General features: G+C 36.0%; 1 protein-coding gene across 2 annotated transcripts in view; it reads left to right on the top strand.

The window, feature by feature from the left end:
* The window catches only part of LOC104554551 (cadherin-12), a 140,468-nt gene that overhangs the window by 55,588 nt on the left and 58,949 nt on the right, over window positions 1-25,931 (top strand). Inside the window, exons 3-4 of one of the 2 annotated variants that reach the window (XM_061994642.1) lie at window positions 17,023-17,142; window positions 23,083-23,250. In XM_061994642.1, coding sequence (XP_061850626.1) covers window positions 17,023-17,142; window positions 23,083-23,250 — 288 coding nt within the window. The remainder of the gene's footprint in view (window positions 1-17,022; window positions 17,143-23,082; window positions 23,251-25,931) is intronic. The other variant, XM_061994643.1, reaches the window with a different exon arrangement.

Raw genomic sequence — 25,931 nt, 5'->3', positions numbered from 1 at the left:
GATGTATCGCTTTAAGTGAGACTTGCCATAGATCATCAGTAATACCTGTTTGGAGTCCTCAGTGTGCATGGTGTGCTGTCAGATTTCCTTGGTGGTTTGTGACATAGTCCCCATAAAACTCACTCATTAATCATAGTCAATAACAGTCCCATAGTTGAAAAAAGGCAAAAACTTTAATGGCTTTATTTTGATTTGAACCACAGAATTTTCTTTTGCTTATTTAAGGAACTCGGAATAAAGAGCTGCTTATCTTGACAGAAGTTCATCAGTATATATAAAGCAAGGTATTTCCCTAAGTTACAGAGTCTGATTTGGAATATCATAATGTTTTAAGTCAAGCTGTCTGACATAATTTCATTCTTCCTATGTTGATCAAGGACTTATTTCAAGGGTGCTTTTGCTTAACCTTTCTTGCACTGCCACTGTTCTTTAATTAAATGCATTCCCCCAGCGAAAAAGAGGAATAATGAATGCATGTCAGCCCTTGCATCCCAGTCAAGGAGCAACAACTTATTCCGTTGAAGGTATATTTAAAGTATTCCTTAAATGCATTCATACTTCTCATAGTCTGAGATATGGTAAAGAACCACAGCCAATGAGAATAAATATGCTGGAGGTAGAAGGCAGATTCTGTCAAATTTTGGGTTAATGTCATAATACCTATATCAATTTTTCAACACCATTGTGGCTCCTGTCATTTCGGTTCTATTTCAGAACAAAAGAGTTGTCCTAGATCTGTACTAATACAATCCATTGCAGAAAAAAATTAGTCAAGTTCAGCAGATTTGGGTTGATTCACAAATACTTAGAAATGTGCACAACTAATCTTGCTAGTTTTATTTTTTAAAATTTAAAATTCGAAGTTATTATCAATCTTCCTTTTGATGCCTAGGGTATCATTAACCTAAAAAAGCTGAGAAATTGATACATAATGCCTCTCTAGCAATTGTGTAATTTGCCATGCTCAGTCTTGACACTGTATAGTTTGCATATGAAAGCCTCTTGCTACCACCATCACTTTAAAAACCAGAAAACCAAACCTCCAATACTCAAGAAATTTTATAGAGTATAAAATCTTACACATTATAAATGTGGCAAGATCTAACTTTCTCAGGTCAGTAACAGAAGATATACATGTGTGCGTATGTGTGTGTATATATATCTCTCTCTCTACTGTACTCATGTCAGAGACTTGAATTGTATGCTTTTATATATGCAAAAGTAGGATATCTAAGTCTAGAAACAAGTTTGACTACATTTGTCTGTAGAAAGGCTATTTAGTTTAAGGAAATATCCATAAACTGGTTGTGAGAAATTAAAAGCTAAGGTGTTCTGAGAATACATCAGGCAGAGAGCATGCTTCTAAATATGACAGCCCTGCCAAAATCCATTAGTGTTGTCCTGAGTAAAGTGTGAGAGATTCCAAGTTTAGATGAGAAAGTCATTTTGAGAAAGAAGGCATTTAAGTTCCTCAGAGAACTCTGCTTACAGGATGATCCAGGTTTGTAAAGAACCTAAAACCTGTGCTTTCTACATAAATGAAGTGTCTATGCCTACATATGTGCCTTGCTCCTCAGGCATCTCAAACTTCCTCACTGTCAACTCTAGGTATGTTTGGTCTACTGACATCCCTGGGTTAGGAACGGTAAGGATAGGCTGCCTATGCTAGGTGGGTTGTGGGAGTCACTCCTGGGGAACAGAAGCAGACAAAGACCCTCTCTCTGGTATATGCCACATTAAGGTTCAGGAAAGTAACCATGTGCTTTCATTAAGTCAAGACCAGGTAAGGGTGTAGGTCTTCTGGTGTATTCAAAAGAAGGATCAGGCAAAACTCTGGATATTACTAGAAGTCACATGAAGATATGATACTGAAGACAAAAACAGGGTAAACTTCTTCCTAAAATGAGAATCTAGACTTCTATTCACTACTACAGTCCTAAGGAACTGACAATGGAACAGCAAATGTAAAATGATTCTTCTCTGAGAAGTAATTTGAAGTGATCATTTGAAGTAAATCAGAATAAGCTTGTATTTTGTTTCTTTCTTTCTTTTTTCTTTTATTTGATGGATAAATCCAGCTTGTGTCAAACATAAGATCAGAATTTTTTACAGATTAGGATCATATGAGCCAATTATAAGACATTCTGAGCAATTATGGAAGACAAGCTTAAGCAGTAATTCTGTTGGAAAAAGTAGGAGACTAAGGTTTAAGATTTTGCTATCTTTCTTTTTGCTTTTTTTTTTTTTTCTTAATTGTAGGCAGTTTTTTCATTACAACACAAAGATTTTTACTTCACAAAGAAAAGGTGTAGGAGGTTGTAAGCACACAATGACAGCAGACAACTCTTATTACTGAGTAATATGCTGGGACATCTCTGCCCATCTACCCTTCATTGGGAAAAATGCTCTGACAAGTTTAAGTCATTAAATGAAAATCAGCATAACATTCTAAATGTGAAGGACATAGATGAAATGGTGAATAAGCAGATATTGATTATTTAAAAATATCTATATATAAGAATTTGAGAGCTTTTATGGACCATATTGTGTATCCTGCTAGGAGAATGACCCCAGCCGGTGGAGCTTCTCTTTGGAAAATTGCAGTCATAATTTAGATACTTTACCATAAAACTCAATATTTTGTAAGACATCCTAAAAATAAAATAAGAGGAGAAAAAAGGAAATAGTGAATTACAACATAACTGTCTCAATTTTCCATTGTGGAAGGTTACAGTTAGTAGATATTTACTTGAACTATCTGTTCAGAGCTTTAACTTTCTAGTAAAGAAATTATTCTATAATGCTATGAAATCAGGTTTGCTGAACAGAACGATGGTGTACAAGAAACCAAAATAGAACATGAATTTTTAATATTTTGTTCCTAATTCAAGTGACTTCATTTATTCTTTGATTGTAGCACAACTCAGTTGATTTTGAGACATAGATAGTAGAATTTTTTATTTCCAGATATGATGACAGACATTGCTAAATGCATTCTGTAGGTTTCCAGTGGCCTGGAAGTCTCAGTTAATCAGTCAGTATCTCCTTTATAGATAACACAGGTGACCATATACACAGGGGTCTTTGAGGACATCATATTCTGGTGCCTTCTGCCCATCATACTTGCCCTGTTATATTGCACTACCTGTAACTTAACCAGGCAACTGGATGAACTGAAGATACTCCCAGAACTTATTTCTGCCTGATCAGGATGCAGTCCATCTGATACTGTGCTACTGCATGGTGGTCTGAGAAAGTTTGGCAGCCATTACTTGATGAATTAACATCCATATGATCTGCAATATACTATAGAGAAAAATATTCCAGAAGAGCTTTCAGAATAAATTGTGTTTATCCTAAAAAATCAAATAATATTCAAGGCAATGCAAAAGAATTATAGCAGAGCAAGATTTTTCTTTGTGACTACAACCAGCAACTGACATGTGCTTAGGAGTTTTCAAAGAGAAAATACTTAGAATTTCTTAAGGACAGTAATTTGCTGCTGCAAAATTCATTCACCATTGGGAACCCCAATAGTCCCAAGCATGTAATAGAAGCATATTGAAAGCGACAAAGGAAAATTAATTAGACGTTTTTACATAATGGTCAAAGAGTGCATTCCCTCATTCAGTGCAGCCTTCACATGCCTACTGAATTTTAAGAAAATCAGACTCTATTCTGCATTATATTTAACTGCAATAACAAAGAAATGAATTAGCCTGTTTTCGACACTGTCTTCCTATAAATATCTCCTCAAATGGCCTCTATTGACTGGAATTATTATTAATTTCATTTTTTTTCTACTTTAAATGATTAAAAAAACCATACAGGCTCACAGAGAAAGTGAAATGAATAAATTAAAACCAGATAATTAAAAGTGGCCTGACACTGCTTAGGTTTCTCATTAAAATGCCATATAGTTTAGCTAGCTGTGACATACACTCATTTTTGCCAGCCTCTTGTCGTAAAGCCTGTTGTTGGCACTGGATGTAAAGGGACCATGAAGAAAAATAGCTGTGGAGCAGTGTCAATCATTTGAGATGCAATACACTTCCAGAAACTACAATCTCACTTTTGTTCATCCCATAACTGATTAAAAAGATTGAGATGTGTCAAAAATAGTTATTTCAGATACCAATATAAAATCATAAAGAGATGAAAACAAGAGAAGTGGGCTGGTTAGAACTGAAAGATGAAAAATGAGCAGCTGAATGTCAACTGCATCCAGAAGCATTGCTTTCTGGGAAGGAGACAGACTACAGATAGCTTTTTTTTTCTGTAGAGAAAAATCTAGAGAAAGCAGGACCTGCTTCAATGATATTCTATCACGCAGAGCTTAGCAAGGTTGGAGAGAGGTGGAAAGGGAGATAATTGCAGAAGCATAGGCACAGCAGTGCATGTGTTGGGAGAAACAAGAGGGTAAGCAAATGTAGTAAGTAAACATGGCTCAGTGCAGTTTAGATTGCCTGAATTTGGAGCAGAGACCCACTTTACTCTGTGTGATTTACCAGCTGGAATATATGGAGATGCAGTGGCAACAGGAATATGGCAGTAAAAGATTTAGGCCTCTGGAAGCTGCAAAAGACAAGAGTCTTTCAAGCAGCCAAGGAGAAAGACCTGCAGTCTGTCTAAGTAAAGTATCACTAAAGGGGAGAGGAAACTTTTAGCAGCTGGCTTCAGCATTTTTATCAGTTTTGGTTTGATTTTGCTATTAGACAGTAGATTGTCCTATGACCAGAAGCCTTAAATAGTTTGGAAGGAAAATTGAGAACTCACTGGTTACAGAATGTGGAAGTTTCTGTACCTGCTCCTGCAGCTGCAAATATATGTGCTCCACTTCATTGACAGGGTTCCAAAGTTGTTAAAAAAACCCAGAAAAAGAACAAAGTTATTCTGTTGCAGAAATAAGGAACTATTCATCTGAACTATGGTATCATCCAATGTAACATTTAGAATTATCTCGTTTACTATAGGCCTCCAGTAGTCAGCAAAACAAAAACGAACGCTAAAAACAACTGCTGTCTTATGCCTGAGGCTTTTTACTTAATTTTATCACCCTATTGAATAACTTGGATCTCATTTCAAGGCTCGGTTAAATTGAAAAATGTGATTTTGGCTCATGTCAAAAAAGTTTAGATTCAGGATATAAATAATCATTTATTAAACATAGGGATTTTTTTTCTCCTCTGGCATCCATGATACACTTATAGGTTGAGATGCATATCTAAAAACTTTTGACAGCGGTCTTGAGTCAGTTTCAACTCAATATGGTTAAAGAACCCTGACTAATGTGGTTTTGAAAGTGCTAAAAAATCTTCACATTGACCTAGTAAGTTAGAGAAATGATTCCTGTAAAAAGAAAACTTGCATAAAATCTTCTTAAATGCTTTATAAGCTAAAAAGATTTTTGCAAAGATTTTTAAAGTTTAATGTTACTTCTCAAAGGCGAAAAAGACTAAAATATTTTGAAATTGGATTTCTTGTATGCATTAATAATGAGATATATCTGCAATAGGTGACAGGAGGGTTTATATTTTAAGAATTCCCACAGAGTAATCATGTATTTTGGATGCAGAATGCATTGTCTGCATAGTTAATAACTTGAAGAATATTTGCAGAATCATTCAAGTAATGTTTTGAGTCAATGTTTCCACCAGAAAGTCTGTTCAAAACCAATCAATAGTTCACAATATCAAGTTTGAAAATTTTAATTTTATTCTCATTTCTCTGGATAAGTATCAACATGCCAGAAAACACTTGATTTTAGATAGAGCTAGATAGATTTAGGTAGATGGATTTTAATAGAACTAGATGGATTTCATGTTTCAAAACAACAGGGATACCTAAATGTATTGTCTTTCACTAGCCAAGCTAATTGAGAGCTTTATTGCAAATTTTAGGATGAACAAGGTCTCATCTTTGCCAAACAGAGCTTTACTATGGGAAGTACAGAATAACGTGAGATTAAATATTCTCAACTGGGAGAAAAATAAGGAGCATAGTTATGTTTTACCATAAGATTCATTCATTGACTGGTTATGAGAACAGGGTTTTTTTTGTCAATTATGACTTTAAAAAAAAGAGTTTTGAGGGTGAAGGTCTGGACTTTGATTTACCTCTGACACACGGGGATGAGTGACACATGTGAATACAGCCTGTAGTATCACCTAGAATAACTCTGGCTAACTCATCACCAGGTCTGGTGTGATTGCAGTTTGAAGTTTTGCAGTCACAACCCCTGAAGTCAATAACGCAGACTATCCCTTGAGGATTCAGGCACTTATTTTTAGGTACCAAGTGAATGAAGAGTTACTTAATTGATAACTAAACACTGCGTTTTGGGGTGGGCTGGTATATTAACTTTTAGAGTGCTGAGATTGAAATCTTGAGAGCCAGAAGTTAAATACTAAAACTTCAGCACCCACAGTTAGGGCATACTGATGAAAACAGTACATATTTTAAAACAAAGTAATTTTAAGAGTAAGAGTGCTCTTTAAGCAGAGGAAGAGGGGTTTTTGTTCCATATTTCAAACAGCCCTCCCTTCTAAATCCTCCATTACATTTCTTACTTGCCACAGTTGTAGTTTATGCTGAAATCATAGCACTGTCTTGAATTTATTTTAGGAGATTAAATCTGAGTCACAAAGGACAGGAGTGTTACCAAAGGCTTATTTGTGTTAGTGAGGAGTTCATTCCCTTAAAGGTCAATTCCAGAGACCTTGAAACTGTTTGCCAGTTAGCTAATTATACATACAAAAATGTTCTTGGAATGTTTTTAATGTAATAATAGTACAACTTACATAGATCCAACTGCTTTTTTCTCTGCCACCAGTGGTCTTATTCTGCCTATTGAAGGTAAATGGCCATCTTTCCAGTTCATTTGTTAATATCATTCCATGTTACTGAAAATAGGTTTTGATTAGTCAAGAGTGCTCACATAGAGGAAACTGAGAAGGGGAAAATGAAAGAGTGTGACATTGCATGAGAGTCAGGAAGCTATCTTGGAAAACAGGCATGTAACCTTGTGAATAATTAAATAAATGAAATACAAAAGTTTCGAAGTAGTCAGACATACAAAATTTCCTATAAAAGTAAGCAGTACAAATTTGAACTTCCTCAGGCCAAAAAAGGCAGCTGAATTGGGAACTTCCAGAGTGTCTCTTGTACTCCTTATGCCATCCTGGAAACAAAGGCTTTCTTGCTCTTGAGTGTTTAGTGTGCTCAAAACTGAAACAATTTACATGTATTGAAATGCTTGAAATTAACTTATAATCATGCTTTTGCTCAAGGTTTTTCCTTGTTCCAAAAGCCACGCTTAGACTTTTTAACAAGGCAACAAAAAGAAAGACAAGTATTTGCACAGCCATAAGCTTTAAGAGGCCTTCTAAAATTATTATAAAGTATTGTCCCAAATAAGCAATATTTTGTTATTCTATCAGTTCTTGAGATGGTTGTTTGACTCCTTCATAACTGTAGTCCATAATTCTTTCAAAGGTATGACTTTAAAGGACTTGTAGAATGCAATATACTGCTTTGTGTGTCTTCAGTTGGGATAGCCTGAAGTTCTGTCCAATGCAGAATACCCAATGCACAAAATTATCTGTATCGTGTCGTGACCAGTGATCTCTCCATTATCCGCACAGTACTGAGAATCAAAACTCACCACACATTAGACTGAGTTAGAACAGCTTCTACCACTATACGTGTGAAGGCTCATGTTTCCATTCCATCATGGACAATCTAAGAAGTAGTGAAACATTTTGTTGATCAACGGTCTGGTATGGAAGAAATTTGGCTGCTGTGAAGAATGCTGGAGGTTTTGTTTAATAATATTGTATTGTCAAAGCATTATACTGATCCAAATGATGAGGTAAACACAAAATTGGATTTACTGTTCAGATCAATAACAAATCAGGCTGGTACACCAGAAGGTTGTAATATGATTTTAGAAAAAAAGCCCCAGCCAAGTAGAATAGAGGCACATGGAAAGAATGGAGTTGTCACACTAATATGAGACATTTGAGACAGGATAGTCAAGCTCTCAGATAAATTGAACTTTAAGAAACTTCTATATATTGAATGTAACCTTGTGGTTTTAATTTTTTCTCTCTCATAATCACTAAAATATTCTGTTTTCATTGCTATAAAATTGACTAAATATGTGTAGTTGTTTTACCATAGCATTTTCAGTTGAAACTATGGATTTTTAATTAAGCTGGAACTGTTCCTTACGTGAAATAATGTTGATACCTAGGTATTGTTATGGTAGTGTCCAAGGGCTCTGAAAAGGATTTTGGACTAGATGATCTCTCGAGGTTTCTTCCAAATCTTAAGATTCTGTGATTAAAATTCTGTGTGATTGGAGAAGTATTACTCCTGATGCTGTACAAGGATGAATGCTACCTATGTCATACTAGAGATCAGTATGATGTAAAAGAAATAGATTTGTCTGATGAAACAATAAGCACTGAGAATTTGGCATCCAGAGTATATCTACTCTCATGGTTTCAAATGAATTCTCATCTGACCTCTTGGACTGAACATGCCTAACTTTTAACAGCTGTGTTGTATCAAATGCACACCTACAGTGTACCTTCCAGCTTAGGAACTTTCCAGCTTTTACCTCAGAATAATCCAGTTTGCACCCTTAAAGACTGTTTCGTGTATTAACAGGAACATAGTAAGTGGAGACAATTTAAACTATTTTACTGTTCAGGTGAAGGAGTCCTGGCACACACTGTCCAGGGAGGGTGTGGAGTCTCCTCTGGAGGTTCAGGCTGGAGATTAGGAGGAATTTCTTTACGGAAAGGGTTGTCAGGCATTGGAACAGGCTGCCCAGGAAGGTGCTGGAGTCACCATCCCTGGATGTGTTTAAGAGTCAGGTAGATGTTGAGCTTAGGAAAATGTTTTAGTGGTTGATAGGGGTGGGACAAAGGCTGGATTCGATCTTAAAGGTCTCTGCCAGCTAAAACTATTTTATGATTCTAAGATTTGCTTCAAAATTACACTCATAAACCAAATTAAAGCCTTAACACAGAGGCATTTCTATAGTAGTCATGAGAGCAAGGATATAATAATACTCTGAGAGATGTAAGTTTATACAATTCATGGAATCACAAAGCTAGGGTACATTTCCATATATATGTCACATCTATGTTGTTCCTAATGAATGTCTAATCTGTTCTCAAGAACTTCCAAAGATAGTGATGCTACAAATAATAACATAAAATTAATTATGTGCTTACTATTAACTTTAGGGCTCTGTAATCTGACCATTCTTTATTGCTTGTTCCAACTGTCTTAAGAGTTACTGCTTGCAAGGATGATTCAGCTGCTTGTACAAAGTCCACTAAACTGTTGTGAATTATTAAGGAAATCTGAAGCTGACCTTGGTTTATACCTTTAAAAATATCTGAGTCATTACTACAGCAGGAATGAGATTCATTAGAGTGAACAAAGAGTCTAGCTGAGAGGAGTCACCACAGTCAACCCTGCACAAGATGTCTCTGTTTATCTATCAAAAATGTTTCTCTCCCTTGCTGTATGTTTAGTACATTCCTCTTTATCCTGTTCCTATAAGAAGGGAAATTAGTTCATTTCTTTTGTTTTAGTACAGTCCAACTATTGTGCTTAAAGGTAAAGAGTGTTTGGAAAGGATATGATGAGCCTCTATTTCAGGGTTTAAATCAATCACTGCTAGGAATCAGATCAAGACTTCCATAGGGCCATGTTATCTTGACTGTTTTCAAGTGATGGATTTCTTCCACCTTTTTTTCTGAAATACAATTTGTAATGGTGGCTGAGCTTGATGTCACTTGGATTAACAATGTCTCTTTTACCATTTTTCTTATTCTGGCAAGTGAGTTTGCAGGGGGGGAACCTTTTGTCAGGCCTGAGGACATCAATGCTGTTCCAAGTTCTGAAAAGCCCAGACAGTCAGTTCTCTATCATGGATATTTGGGACTGTTGTCCCTTATCACTGCTGAAGGTTAGTTTAGTTGGATGTTGATGTAGGAGTCTATCAAGAATAGTATAGAAATCATGAGTTAAGTAAGATATTGAATGGATGAGATGACATTTTAAATTTAACATGCAAATGCATAGGTTAAAATCCTATGGATTCTATTTTTTTGAAGTAGCAGGAGAGTCTTCAAAGCAATATTCTGATTAAATAATTAAAGAAAAATCAGCATCTTTCACAGAATATCACATTGCATATTAAATTGTTCAGAAGTCACTGTAGCACTGTAGAGATTATTTTTGCACGCTATCATGTTTCTGTGTAATCCAAGTTTGCCCATAGGAGATTTGTAGATTTTAAGGAGGAGAAAATATCTAAAGGTAAATACAAAAACAGAAGAAAGAAAAAACACGTTCATGAAAACTAGTCTGCATCCTTATTCAGAGATTTAACCACAACCTCAAGTAGGTAGGAAGAGTTTTGATGCAGGTAAAACAAACTTTTAAAGTGCTCAGTTGTCAGCCCTTCCAAGTCTTTTTTCCTTGAAATGTCACCAGATCAATATGAAATTTGGTTACCAAAATTTGATCCTAATTACATGATTCTATTAAAAGATGACTAGCCAAAAGGTCTTGATAAAACTTCTTTCTGTCATTCAAAAAATAGAAAAGATTTTTTTAGCAAGTTCTGGTGTAGAGATGAACTTTATTCAGGTAAAGATGCCTGGGGAGCATAGAATGAAATTATTTCTAACCATCAATGAAACAGCCCAGGTTCCATATACCATCCGAATATCTACTGAGAGTCAAAATTAAGGCCCTTTAACTGACACTCAATATGAATGACATTTATTTCACACCATTTTTTTCTTGTATCCTGTGTAAACCTCAGCTTTTCCTATTAATGCATTCTGAATAAATCATTTGACATTTGAAGAACTGGTGTGTGAAGCTCCAGCTCATGAAAACTTCAAACGGTAAAATAATAGAAGTACACTATGACATGCTTTCTCCTGAATACTTTGTGTGATGTCCATCATTTTGACCCACATTGGGGTCCTAGGGGGCAGGGCATCACAATTTCAAGACCTTAGGAATCTCCAGGAGCAATTCCATAAGAAAAGTAAATGTCCTTACCTGAATTGCTTAAAAATGCTTCTTTTCCTGTTACTCTTTCTTCTGGCACTAAATGGATGGTATGTTGTTGAAAGGAAAGCCAGTGATACTAACAAATGCTGTAGTGCTAAACAACCTGACAACTATCAAGTTGCTTTAGCATTCAAAAGCTAGGAATAAGTTCCAGTATATCCCTTTTCCCACTCAAGCTGAGCCTAATAATCAACCTTTTCTTTGAACATTTGCATCTGAAAAATATTTTGATCGCACTGAAACCACTTTACAGATTTATAAATGAACAGCAACTCCTCATTCTATTATACTGGGCTATTTTTTTTCCTCAAACTCTGAAGATTTCTGTGTATCAGGTATGACTAACATCTATTATGTCACGATTCTATCAAAGAAATTATTTATTTCCCAGGGCACATCTAATTTCATTCAGTGGTTTTGGCAAAGTGATCTGGTTCAGGCATTCAGAAAATTTATTTCTTCAAGTGTAACTCACATCTCCTCCCTGTAAAATATAAACTAAACAAAAGAAATCATGCTTTTATCTGCACAGAGACATCTACAGTAGGGGTTTTGCAGTTCAGTGGTGATTAGTGGGTGTACTGGTTGCTTTTATCTCCCACAACCTAGCCATGATGGGTATACTGGCAAAATTAAGTCCCTGTTGAGTCACGGCCTGAAAAGTTATCAAGTTGTCAAGATGATAAAGGCAAAAGTCAAAGCTAATTTTTTCTGTTTGCTAAATTTCATATATGTGAGAGGAACTTTTGTCATATTGATAAGAGGAAAGTAATCCAGAGTCTTGAGAACAGAAAGCAAAAATCACTCTCAAGAGATGTACTTCTCAAACGGATGGTTATTAAGCTTAGTATTTGCTAATTGGTTTTTGTGCTGTTTTTCTGGTGCATTATTTCCAGCAGTTACTTTACCAGGCTACTATTTTATTTGTGTATTGGGTATAGACTATTAGCTGCTATTTCAAGCTCCTTGTTTTCTTCAGAAGTGCAACCTCTGTAAACATTATCACAGCCTTGGGACTGTGTAAGCTGCTGGAGGTCTTTATAAATAAATAAATATACTAAATTAATAAATAAATTGGTAAATAAATTAAATGAATATTCAATGCTAACAAAGTCATTATTAGCTTAACCAGATTGTGTGTCCTTAGTGGCTTAACTCTGGCTGAACCCAACAGATGAGGGTAGGTAAAAAAAAGGGAAAAGAAAATAATTGCTTTGCTGATTTCCAAGCTAAATAATTACCTAAGAATCCACAGCCATAGGTTTCCCGTGTTTACCCTCATCATCCATGAGGGAGATGGGGATGGCCAGCACAAAGGGACCCACTAATTAATTTGCAAGCCTTTGCGAGACACAACCACTGTGGGCAATAAAATGTGCTGATTCTTCCTAAAACCTTAGTCCTACTTTATAAAGCATTTGTGTCATAAGGAAGAAACAAAAAAAATCTTTCTCCTTCACAATGCCATGCTTTCCAATTTGCCAGGAGAAAGTCTCAACATCAGAGTGTGTCTGTGGTGCAGCTTAAGCAAAGCAAGTTTCCACACTCCCTGGATTGTTGCCACTATAAATCAAATCTTATTGTAGAGATGCTAAAAAGTACGTTTGATTATGCACTAAATGCTAAGACTTGCAACAGCTGCTTTTACCTACCAGCACAGCAAAAGTATTAGCAAAAAGCTGCCATTCTTCAACAATTGCAACAGGGAATGGCAGTATTGCTTTTGTGGACATGGCTGCTTCTGACAGCTGAGAGAAAAATATATATACGTTCAGTGTGATGTCTGGAATGCAAAACAGGAGAAAAGTGTGCTTCTCTGATTGTGCCTACTATTCAAGATATTGATGGAGCCAGCAAGCTTGTGTTATTATCAGGGCTGCACAGCCATGAATACATAAACTGGAGACTGGCTTTTCCAAGTAAAATATGCCTTCCTCACATTACTTTTGTAGGAGGCAGCTATGGGAGTATATCTTCAAAACATATGATTGGTAATTTCTTCTATAAAAGATAAGTCCCAAAAGGGCAATGTCAGCATCTCTCTTTACAGATGCACATGTTCTCTCAGTACTGGAGTTTTGCTAAAACTAGTGGCAGGTCAGGGGAATATTTATTGAGACAGGGGATCTCCTGATCTGAATTGCAATGTAGTACTGCAGCGAGTCATAAATTCACTTTTCACATTTTTTTTCCTTTTCTTTTTCCTGAAAAAAATACAGATTAAAAGGAAAATACAGGGAAGACAGATTTTTATTAGCTTTTCACTTGGATTCTGAAAAGGGGGATGTACATTGGTCAAGTTTAAGGTGTTCTTGAATTGTTTAAGAATATTATGCAAAGTAGTGAGTTTTTCTGCCAGCAGCTCTGCCTCTCCTGCCCCTGTAAAAAATGTTTACTCAATCATCTGATTTCTTTTATAAGTTCTAGGCACTAACAACTCCCAGCAGAGTGACAAAACATAAAATCATATCTGTGGTAGGAGAGAGATGGTAGAGAGAGATGATGACAGCTCTTCCGACTGTACCAGAAAACTCTGTTAAAGGAGAACAAAAGTAAAGAAAGTTTGTGGCAGAAGATCTGCTACTGAGTCTTTACTCTGCATGAATAGATGCAACAACCTTGATAGTCTGTTCCAAAAAGGAAGTTCTATGAATATTCACATACAATGTCTCATACTCATTTCCTACTAACAAAAGACAGGGAAAAAAAAGGTAGTAGAGCAAGGGAAATGGTAGAAAGAGGAGACTTGAGCTGGATCTCTGAGGACACCATTTCTTATCACTGGGTTTCACCTGGATATCAAGCCAGTGACCACAGCACTTTGAGTGTGAGCATCCATCCAGTCCCATGAAATCCATGTCTCTACATTTTAGAGAGAAGAATGTTTTGTGGGGCAGTATCATATAAATAACAGTTCTTAGATTTGAAGTGGGTTTTTTTTCTAATTTATTCCACCTGAACAAAATATATTTATGAATTCTACTTTTGCTAGCAGGTAGTGTCATGCTGGTGTATCTTACCATTGCATATGACTTTTTATTGTGGGTTATCTCTTATTGTACATCTGAACAGAGCTTAAATAGTCTTCCATGTCCATAAAAAAGATAGTCATAATGAGATAAAATATAAACTTGAGTTTTTATCTATTAACTCTGGATTATCTTTCCTTCTTGATCTCTTTTGTGACAATAATGAAATGACATTTGACTGTAAGGAGTCAAAATTGAATTTATTCTAGGTCTTGATTTGGTAAAATAGTAAATGAATGAGTTGGTGTTTTATCTGTACTTCTACAAATAAGTTAATAAATCACAGTTCATACGAAAGTGAAAAGTTCTTGAAGTCTATGTAAGTTTTACCTCAGAAAAAGATTGCAGAATTTTTTGCACAAAGTTTAACAAAACTAAATCAGCCTTCTGAATATGACTAGGCACAGCAAACTAGCAGATCTTACAGTCCTTTTCAAAGTACACTGTAATTATTTTTTCCTAAAGTGAGCTTCTAAGGATGAAAAGAAAAGCTCTGATAGTGATAAATACAGATGCAGAACTGTAACTGAAATAGATAGAAAATAAGTCTTGCTATTTAACTAACAGCTTAAGTATTTAAGAGGCATAATGCTTTCTTTTTACATAATTTGCTTAAAATCAAATCATATTTATGGTTTCTTTTGTCATATTGCACTTTCAATGTTTAGGTAATACTGATTTCAAATCTCCAGATCAGTACAGTACTAGGTTTAATAATTCATTTTTTTAAAAGAGTTGGCATATAGACTTATATCATGTGTTGTTTTTAATTTGCAACTGAGGTGCAGCAAAGCAAAATTCATAAACATGATGCATGCTAAAGTTCAAAAGTACTGTGGAAGTATTGATTAGGTAACATGAGATTTTCCTCACTGCCTGATTTTAGGAGCCTTTTAACCGTCTACGTTTTTGTCCAAAGTCAGTCAATGTGAACAGTCAGTATTAAAATATGAGTCGCCTTCTTGAGATAAAAGCCAGTGCTCTGTGTGACAGGTCTGCTGTTCCTATCAGACATTCTCAAGAGGTCTTCATTGTAGTGTTTGTAAGTTCTCTTGAACCTCTCACCCGTGAGAAGGCAGGTGCTGTGATTAGCCTTCCAGAAGCATGAAATTTTTAAATCCAGACATTTGATAAGTCTTCCTCCAGCTGGACTTCTCTAAGCTTTCGAATGTATAGTCAGTAATGATTAGGTGCTATGTAAGGAAAGGAACAGATGTTTGAGTAGGCACCACTTCCACAATTCCACAAACCTAGACTTTGATCTTCTCTAACATGCATATTTCTTCATCCTTCAGATCCAGAATATCAAGAGAGTAAGCTCAGGCTCTAAGTGGTTTATTTTCTTTCATCTATTCATTGATAATCTTTTCTTTCTTTTAGAAGTTGATTTCAATAAAACTTCCCTTTATTTAAAAACCCCATCAGCCAATTGACTTTAAAAAGTGATTGCTAATCAAATAACACTTCTATTTCTGTGTCTTCCTCAGAAGATAGAAAGATTATCTCTTCGAATGCCTTTTCAATGCCTCCGTTGTTCAATGAACAAGTGTAACAGGAGCATTCTTATATGACCAGTCATCGTGCAGCTAGTATTTTTACAATGTTAATTCCAAATCCTTCAGCACCACTGTTAATTCTCATATTCCTCACATAGACAGATAGAAGAGAAGAGTGGGGATGGGCAAAGGGCAGACTGGAAAAAAACGTTCCTCCAAACAGGTACCTTTGGTATCAGTTACTTTCCTGTCTGAGTTGTTGGACCTTTCACATGGAGCATCTCTCTATGGGACACTCCCACAAATAAACTTTGACAAGTCCATTAAGGTTAATTCTAGATTGTGAATGTCCTTAGAAACTTGCCAATTTTCATTACAGAAAAGTAGCAGTCTTGAAGCTTTTTCAGTATTTCCTGAATGTTCTTGAAAACAATGTCAGATTGCCTCCAAATGCAGAACATTTCTGAAAAATGGTGGGGATAACCATCCTCCATATGCTGTTTCTCATGTAGGTTGTCTTAACCCTTACTGTAAATCAGCATTGCAAATTTCAACATTCATTTGCACAGAAGGCCATGGGAAACTGTTAATTCTTCAAAGCTGATGGGAAAACCTAAAAATGTGGCTGTTTGTTTCACCTAAGGCTATAGTTTGAACGCTATTTTCATTATGGGGCAGTGGTAAAATGCAGGGGAAAAAAATGCAGTGGCAAAAAAAAAGCAACCAGCAGGAGGGAGAAGACATTCCTGAAAGACTGCCATTTCTACCTTCATGTGCACTTCTTTTGCTTCATGGGTCTCCTTCTGGAGTATAAAGCAAACTGCAGTAGCTTTGGTCTATAACCACAGCTGAAAATAGATTGTCAATGGGAGGTTCTTCCTCCACAGTACTTCTTTTTGCTACTGAGCTGTATGGGAAAGGCAAGAAGAGTCAAGTCTGGATTTTGAATACAACTGGCTGAACTAAATATCTGATCTCATTCTACAATGGGAATGGAAATTCTATCTTTAGGAGACTGCAGTAGAGTTTTAAAAGTCACTTAGAGATTGGTTCACTGGCAGATTCAGAAGTTGTTTCATTTTTTGAAATCCAGTATTGTGCTTCCTCAGACCTTCATCCTATGTGTGTCAAGTAAAAAGTATTTTGTAAACAATGCAGGCATCATAAACTGTTTATGGTGTGCTGTTTCCCTTGTCCTTCCCATTACACCTCATCTGTTACCAAGGTGGTTGTTAGCATGGAGCTGAAGAATTGACTGTTTCATTCTCACCTTGTTTCCAGTGGAACAAGACTGACAACAGAATCCATTAGCAACAGGAGTAATGTGTCTCAAATATCCCTGATCACTACTCAATACTGACAATGTGATTACCTGTGTTTCTTTGCAGGAGCTTACGTGCTTCAAGTAAAGGCAACAGATGCTGATGATCCTACTTATGGAAACAGTGCTAGAGTGGTTTACAGCATTCTTCAGGGGCAACCATATTTCTCCATTGATCCGAAGACAGGTAAATAATTTATCTGCAACAGTGAAAGATAGAAAATTTGGATTTTGATTCATGTGGGCAGTCTTAATGAATAAATAGGGACTGGGCTGATATGGCCAAAGGCCAGTAGGGTAACTTTGCATGATTTGGTTTTAAGTATTGACTAGTTTCTGAAGGAATTATGATCTGTTGTAGGAACAAAAGAAACATGCTTCTCCCATCAGTCTTGAAATACCAAAAATATGTATACATAGAAAAATTATTTCAATGCTTTACTATTTCTCTGTAGCTAAAGCTTTATCTATCTGCTACATGCACGATTTTTTTCGTGATGATTCCGTTTTGTATCTTGGTTTTATATTCTTTTTGTTTCTCAACATTTTTACTTGCTGAACTTAGAGTCAGAAATTCTCTAGCAATGATTGTTTTGCTATATAGAGCTAATTTGAGACTGTGGAACAGCTAATCATCTCCTGCCCTCTTTTTCTCCTGGGGCAGAGTATACTTGTCCGGGGTTACTGGATGTGTGAGCTGAAAAGGATAATGCATTTAAAGAGACTGAAGTATTTGGGAGGTTGGTAGACATGTTAATTAGGTATCTTGTCCTATATTTTTAAATGTCATGCTTGTTTCTATATTTAGTAATTCAGTTAAGGAGGCAATAACCTACATGATGAATGCCATGCATTTTATCATCCTGAATGTGTAACAGGGATAGTTGTGTATATACCCTTTTCAGTAAACAGTTTCTCCTGCCAGTGAAGCTGTACCTGAGTGTCATATTGTGTGTTAAAGAGCCTTTATCCCTGATCAATCAACAGTTTGGTGGCAAGAGACTCATAAGACTATTAGTGCATTACCTCCAACAGGCATATTCCTTTGCCACACACTCCATTTAGCAGATCATATTGCAATTTGCAGTGAGCAGTTTTACTTTTCAAACTAAAACAAGACTTCAAGTGTCTGGAGGAAAACAGGTATTTACCTTTATACTTATTTTTTTTTATTATTATTTCAGTCTTATAAAGAATGAGAAGGAATAAAATGGCAAGAAAAAGCCTTTCTAGGAGCCACAATTGGAGTTATAGTAAAAATTTCCCCAGAGTAAAAGTAACAGTTGATAGTACTTGAAGAAGAACCCTTTTTTCCCCTGACACTTTGAATTGCTGTATCATATGCTCTCATCTGTTACTCAGCAGTGAGTGGACCGTAGATGATGGCCTGCACGCTGCCAGCCCTGGAACATCAGTGTTTCCACATCTGTCTATTAACATCTTTAATACTATCTTCAACATGTTATCAACATGGCTATTAACATCTAAATAACGCCTGTAATTTCACATCTTTAATGAGTTAGGTAGACCTTGGTGATAAAAGAATGGACACAGCTGTAAAGTTAATGAACAGCTCACTTAGCATGGCTTAAAATCCTGTACCAGAAGAAAGCATATAGATTCATGCTTCTATGAGCAACAATTATGTGCTGTAACCTGTCTTACATTAGAAAGTTCCTGTGGGTCCAACAATAACTGTAGAGATAAACAGTCTGCACAGGAATAATGCACAGGATGCTGCTTAATGATTTGTTATAAAGTCCAAAAGTCTTGGGCAGCACAACACATATTCTGGTATTTCCAATTCTTTCTTTAATTTATAACAGAGGGAATGATAGAGTAGTTTTTAACTGCAGACTTTTACTGCCAGAAACCTGCCTAGAGTGTTTTTGACAGGAAAGTAGAAGGAAGCCATTTGGGTACAAAGGTACAAACTCAGAATGGCTGGCAGATGGATAAGCATTATTTTAGGTTGCTGTTGTTGGTGCTTTTTTGCCATCTCTTGCATTCCAGTGATAATTTTGGTACATTCCCTTATAGAACTTTTCCACTTAAGTAAAAACTTCTTTACTGTAAGGATGACAGAGCTCTGGCACAGGCTGCCCAGGGAGGGTGTGGATTCTCCTCTGGAGGGTTTCAAAACCCATCTGGACATGCTCCTGCATGACCTGATCTAGGTGAACCTGCTTGAGGAGGGGGGTTGGTCTAGATGAACTTTAGAGGTCCCTTCCAGCCCCTACCATTCTGTGACTCTGTGATTCAGAACAGATAAGAATATCCATAGTAATTCAGACCAAAAATCCACGCTGCATTGTATCATGTTTCCAAAAATGATGGCCTATTCAACTCTAGTGAAGGATAGGTGTTAAGTGAAGTACTACCTGAATATTCATCTAGTCTTCAACAACTTTTCTTATGAATTTCATGAGTGATTGACAGTGTTCCATGTAACTTAAACTCTGAAAAGATTTCTCTTCTATAGCTTGTCCACTTCCCAGTAGAGTTGACTTGTCCAAGGGCAGAGTATCTGCAAGTTCAGTGACTACAAGTCACTGTATCTGCAAGTTCAGAAATTCCACAGCAACATTTTTTTTAAGTGAAGAACCAGCTCTTGTTGTTTCTTTGAAATGTGACACCTCTTAACTTACTTCATACTTCACACAGGAGAAAGTGAACAGTTAATTCCTTAGTTCCCCATGACCTTATAGATGCATAATCTGTCCCAGCTGTTTCCTAGATTGAAGACTTCTTTAAACAGAAGCCATTTCATAACACTGATCATCCTTCTCCTCCTTCTTAGAATGAGAATGTGCACACAGTAACAAGAAGGTGGCTCATATAGATTTCTACTGTGTTTTGAACATAACACTTTTGTTCTTTATTCCTTTCCAAACAGTCTTGAACATTCTATTTACTTTTTAGCTTCTAGCATACAAAAACAGTTATGTTTGTGGAAAATTCTACTCATTGCACACCAGTAATGACAGAATGACTTTATATGTAAAGTAAGGACTGTGTTTTGCATGCACATGACTACATATACTCCTTTCTCAAATCATTCTGGATAAATGATAAACATTTATTCTAATATGAATGTAGTGCACTGAAATAGTTTTCAACCTTTATGGGTCTGAATGTCAGAGTTGCCCTTTTACTCCTTTTACTGATCTCCTAATATTTTGCAGTGCTTTCCTGGAGGTAAGAAAATGATGTAGAAGCAGAAGAGTTAACTTTTGTTGCTCTTGAAAGAAGGTTAAACACATTACACTCTCTTCCGGAGAGCAGCTGTTGGACTGTCATATTTTAAGGCCTCAAATTTTATACATGCAGGTTATTTTTTGATGCTGTGAAATTGCTCTTCTGATTTTAATGTGAGTTTTGTTTAACACAGAGTGCTTAAGACAGATAACCTCCCTTATCTTTCCTCTATATGTTCTGTTACTAAAATGTCCTTTTGACAAACTTCTTTCCACCCAATTTTCTGATGTGTTTATGAGGTCAGTATTCTGATTTATGCCTGGATGTCTCAATTTTTTTCTTAGACTCAGTATTCAAGTCTATGTTCTGACCCCAGTTATGTTCTTGAAATCCAAATTGGTGTCAGCAGGAGTATTGATGTTAATATGTAGTCAGGAGGTTTTACACAGAACCTGTATTTTCTCTTCCACTTAAGTGGATCATCTCCTGTTGACTTATGGCTCAATAACTGTGCAGAGTGTATCTTCTGGCCCAGGTCCCACACATGATGTTTTCAGTTTTCAGCAACTTAATTGTGGCTGTGCTTTTCCTACACATTTCTACTGATGACATTTGCAAAGGGAAAAAAAATATCCAATTCATTTCTGGAGCCAAACAGCCTTTATTGTAAAATCTTAAGGTAGAAGAATTTTAAAAACACCATTATATGCACATTGGGCCTCTACATTATAATAAGCCTTTGATTTAAACTTTGGATATTCTTTGTGAAGCTGAAATATCTTTTTTTTTAGTCCATTCTTTTACCTCCATTGTTTTTTTATATTGTGCCGGTTAGATAATTTTAAATGGCCTTTGTCCTGTGCATATGAACTCAAGATTTTGGTAGAAATAGTGTTTTTCAGCGTTTTTTTTTTCCTATGCTTTGAACTAGAGCAGGTAGAAAAGGGAAGATTGCCTATGAACTGCTAGATGTGACAGTTATTCTCATTGATTTGGAGACAAAGGGTTTTTTTAGACATATGTATATATATATATAATGCCCTTATACTTTCAGACAGGAATAAACCAGGTGGTTGGGAACTTTACTACTGGAGTGATAGCCAATTCTTTGTCTTCTCAAGACCATCTGGAATATTTTCAACTGAGAAAGACACTGAGTTGTACTTAAAACATGTAAAACAATCTGATTAACTGCATCACCTTCTCACAACCTACAATCTGCCCATTTTCAGGTTTTTCTACTTACTTTTTTTTGTTGTTGTGCTAATATTTCAAGTGAAGTCTCTAATTCTCATACGAGACTAAACATACTAAGGATGTTGTAAAATACCGTGGACCATGTAATCTTCACGATACAAAAATATGGATTAAGAGATTCAAGAGGAAACCTAGTAACATTAATCCTGTTTACAGAAACTTTCTTTTTCATTTATATCATATGAATAAGAACAAATTCTTACAGTTTTACAATTTGAGACTTCTACCTGGAACAAATAAATCATTGAACACTGATTGATTTCAAAAGCTCCAAAGGGTAGTGTTGCAATATCTAAATGTTCTGAAGTATTTTCTAGCCATATTCCACATCAGTGGAGTACAGTATATGCCATGCTTGGATAGAAAATAGTAATTATCATTAATATTGGTTGTTATCATCATCAGTGTCACAGGCAAAGAGAAAGGAAATTGTTATACAGTACAATTCAATGGGAATTTTTAATACATTCCAGAAATAGCAGATTTAGGTCAATGTTATTTCTAGACTCTCAGCAAGTCCTATAAGCTAACGGTTCCTATTCTTACTTGTTAACACAGCAGCAGTTAGTTGCTATAAAGATAAGAATGACCCTTAAAGTTTGTTTCTTAGCATTTCAAGCCCATTAAAACACCAGGTGAAAAAAGACTGCTTTTAATCCCAAACAGTTTAATAAGAAAGCAATATTTGCTAAACCAATATTAACTTAGAAGCGACTCACACCTCCAATTGGTTTTTCAGTTGTGCATGCTGCCTGCACCTAGTCATTTTCTAAAAACTATTGCTGAAAATATAGTATTTTGCAATGTAATATGCACTTGTAAAATTTTGACAAGTATTTTCTTCTATATATTTAGTTTCAAGAGAAAGGCTTGAGTGTGTGACCTGATCTAGCTGGACTTCCTTTGGCAAGGGGATTGTACCAGATTAGAGGATCTCTATAGGTCCTTTCCAACCCCTACCATTCTATGATTCCATGATTGTAGCTTTTTACAACCTTGTCAGCTAATCCTCTGACCAGCAGTACATCACTTTCTCTAAAAGTCTTCATACACATTCATAGACACTCTTAACATATCAAGGGAGGGATTATGGCATTCCTATTTAGATGTCAGCTATCCAAAAACACTCAAGATTAAGAGTCATTTGGGTAATGTATTATCATGATGTTTTAATTACATTTCTTCAAGGAAACTCTAAAGTTTTCACTGCATCTATATGCTATGTCAAGAAAACTTTCTCAAAGAAGAGGAGTCTTCTAATAAAGACCCTTTTGGAAGGAGGTAATATTATCTTGGCCTACAGTAGCTTAACTGTGACAGCAAGTAACTGATTGGAAACAACTGAAGATGTGGGCTCTGAAACACATTGCCACCTCTTCCTACGTTGCCCTATTCTGCACACTGCAGCCTTCTTTGATCCCAATGTGGCAAACATATGCTCACACTATTCCTATCCCTAATGAAATTGCACCATTCTCTTTCAACCGTTCACATCCTGATGGAATGGTTGAATAGCTGATGAACATACTTTTGAAAAGCCCCAGAGCTTTGCATGTTTCTCTGTGAACTGCTTTCTTTTTAGGAAGAGTTCCATTCCTAGTCCAAGAGAACCAGTATTAAAATAACAATCACAGCCCTTTGTTCACTTGTTCTTTCTCTTTCACGTTTCTAGGTGTAATAAGAACAGCTTTGCCAAATATGGACAGAGAAGTGAAAGAACAGTATCAAGTTCTAATCCAAGCCAAGGACATGGGAGGACAGCTGGGAGGACTAGCTGGGACTACCACTGTAAACATCACTCTCACTGACGTCAATGACAACCCACCCAGATTTCCTAAGAGTAAGTTGTATTTCAAATGCATTAATTTTCAAATAAGCATGACTGAAAGTAATAATATGAAAAATCCTTTAGCTGAGTAACTGAGATACAGGAAGGACGGGATATGATGAAAAAAATAGAATACAATCTTGTTGGTTTTAAACAATATAGAGCTCAATTTGAACATATGCGCTGTTTAAGAGGAAATATCATTCCACAGGACTAACCTCAGCCTGAGAGTTCATTTCAGTTACATTTACACTTCAAAAATAATTTGGGAAATACTATTTTGGCAAGGGAAACTGAGTGATCCTGATCCTTCTTTTGACAGAAAGCTATAACCTGAGACTCCCAGGTACAAAAGACAGAAGTGGCTCACACTAAGCATTGTTGTTATGATAATCATGAGTGGATTTTTCACATCTCTTGGCCCAGAAGGTTTTATCTGTCTTTGAAAACACTTGACAGTCTCAAAATAGTGATCATCCACTGAAACTTTATCACATTTCATATCAATTAGTTTAAGTGAGGTCTTTAGAAAGATGCTAATTTAAAGAGCTTCATAGCTTCATAGTCTCTATATGGTTAGCAGGATTGTTGCTTGCTGCTCACCTTAAATTTGCTGAAGTTTTGTATATTCCATACCATTGAAATGTAAGAACAAATCAAGCATAATCCTTGATAAATATGCCAAAATAATTAGCTGCTAAAAGTTCTCAGTAAGACAAATTCATAATAGAACTTTGGTGTGAACTTGCACTAAGATCATGACAGCATTTTACTTTGTATCTCTTTTCTTACACATGAATTGTAATCTGTTTTATGCATTCCAAATGCTACTTAGGTCCCAATCCACACCTGAAACTTCATCTTTTTCTCATATAGAAATTATTCTTATTTTCCTCAGTATGAAAATCTACTGCTTTTCTGTAGGTAAGAATGACCATGTTAAGACAAAGATCCACCTTCTAACACTGACATCGGGCAGGTATGCAGAAGGACAGGACAGTCAACAGTCCAGAACATTTCCTCAGTTTCTAATGATTTTTAGCCCAGATGATGTCTTTGTATTTAAGAGCTCTCAATAGATTTTTTTTCTTACTGCAAGTTGCCCTCTTGCTTTAAAACTTAGGTAAAATTTCAGAGTCCATGAGATCCTATGTTAGTGAGGTGCACAGATTAATTACGTGTTGCACAGCAAACAGCTGCTCTTCCTTTGTGCTGTATCTATCCCTCCATATATACCTCCATGTTGAGGTCTTTAAAGAATTCAGAAAGCATTGTAAAGTATGATCTTTATTTAAAAGAGCTGTATTGAGGGATTTTTTTCAGTATGGGAAGTTCTCTGTGAATACATTAATCCTGCTCCTACTGTTTTCCCCTGTCCATGTCACTCATATCCATCCTTATCTCCCCCAAACTCCTTGGAAATCTCTGGGGAAAAAAAAATCAGTTTTATATTAGCAACTCCAAGCCTTTATGTGCCACAGTCATTTGACGCAAAATATTACACATCGCAATAGTTCACAGGGTTCATCCTTCAGGCTCTTGGGCATGTAACAGCTAATCCAAATGATTTGTTACTGTTGTGTCTGTTTGTTCCACAACTGCTTCTATAGCTAATTTAACCTTCTCATGAGTCTCTCATAAAGTAGGGTTCTGAGATAGAAAAATTCCCCAGCTATTCTAAGTTGAACACAAAGAAAAAAAAATGTATTGTTTTACCTTTGTGATCTTATCATCTCTGAGCACTTCTATATCTCAATTTTGGGTTGGCTTTATGCGGTTCCTCTCAGGCTTTTGCCTCCAGATGTCTTTAAAAGGCAATTATTATGAGCTTGTTTGCCAGAGATTTATTCAAACTCATTCTTTGTCGTCTTTATTGTGGTTTTATAGATAAAGCACAGTTTATGATTCTTTCTATTGTCCTCCCTGAGACACAATTTCATTTTTTTTGAAAGATGTGTTCTTACTTTTATTGGCTATGTTGTTTACCCTTACAGACTTGATTTTTAATGGGTGCTGTGCATTTGCTGTAAGTCTTCAAAATAGTGTCACTAGATAGCATCCACACCACCCACAGTAATTTCACTGTCTCGACTAGCTCACTCACATTTTTATAGTAATAGCCCTCAGTTTTATTTATTTAAACATTTATTTTTTTAATATCTCTTTTATTTAACTGAATACAACCAACATGTAAATTTGACTGGTATTGCTCCTGCACAGATACTGCATTTAAAGTCATTATAGTTCCTGTAAAATTTAGAACTAAAGAACTTTTTCCTGACTAGCTCATGTTAGTACTCTTCTTGAAGTCTTACTTGACCTAGAGCTTCCTTTAACAACCATTGTTATTCCCCCACTGATAAAGTCTATTTTCCCTGACTGTTTTTCTTCTTTCCCACAGATTTTGAACATACCTATTATGCTGATATTCTTGTTTAGCATTAGGCATTAAATCTACCTATACTTGTTCCCATTTTAACCCTTGCCTTTATTTTCTGGCTTGCTTTCTGTTCTGGACTCTGATTCTATGTGGTCTGCTGTTTCGTACTGGACTACCATCACCTTTTGTAGCATTCTTCAGTGAGGAATGCAGAATTCTGGGGACTGTACCCTTTATCTGAACTGTATACCTCTGCCTTTTTAAATTATTATTATTATTTTTAATTGTGTGCTTTCCAACATGTGCAAATTTT

Source organism: Colius striatus, chromosome 4 (assembly GCF_028858725.1).
Source record: "Colius striatus isolate bColStr4 chromosome 4, bColStr4.1.hap1, whole genome shotgun sequence".
In the NCBI taxonomy this organism is placed as follows: Eukaryota; Metazoa; Chordata; class Aves; order Coliiformes; family Coliidae; genus Colius; species Colius striatus.
Note: the sequence above shows the minus strand (reverse complement) of the source record. Positions and strands in the feature narration are given on the sequence as shown.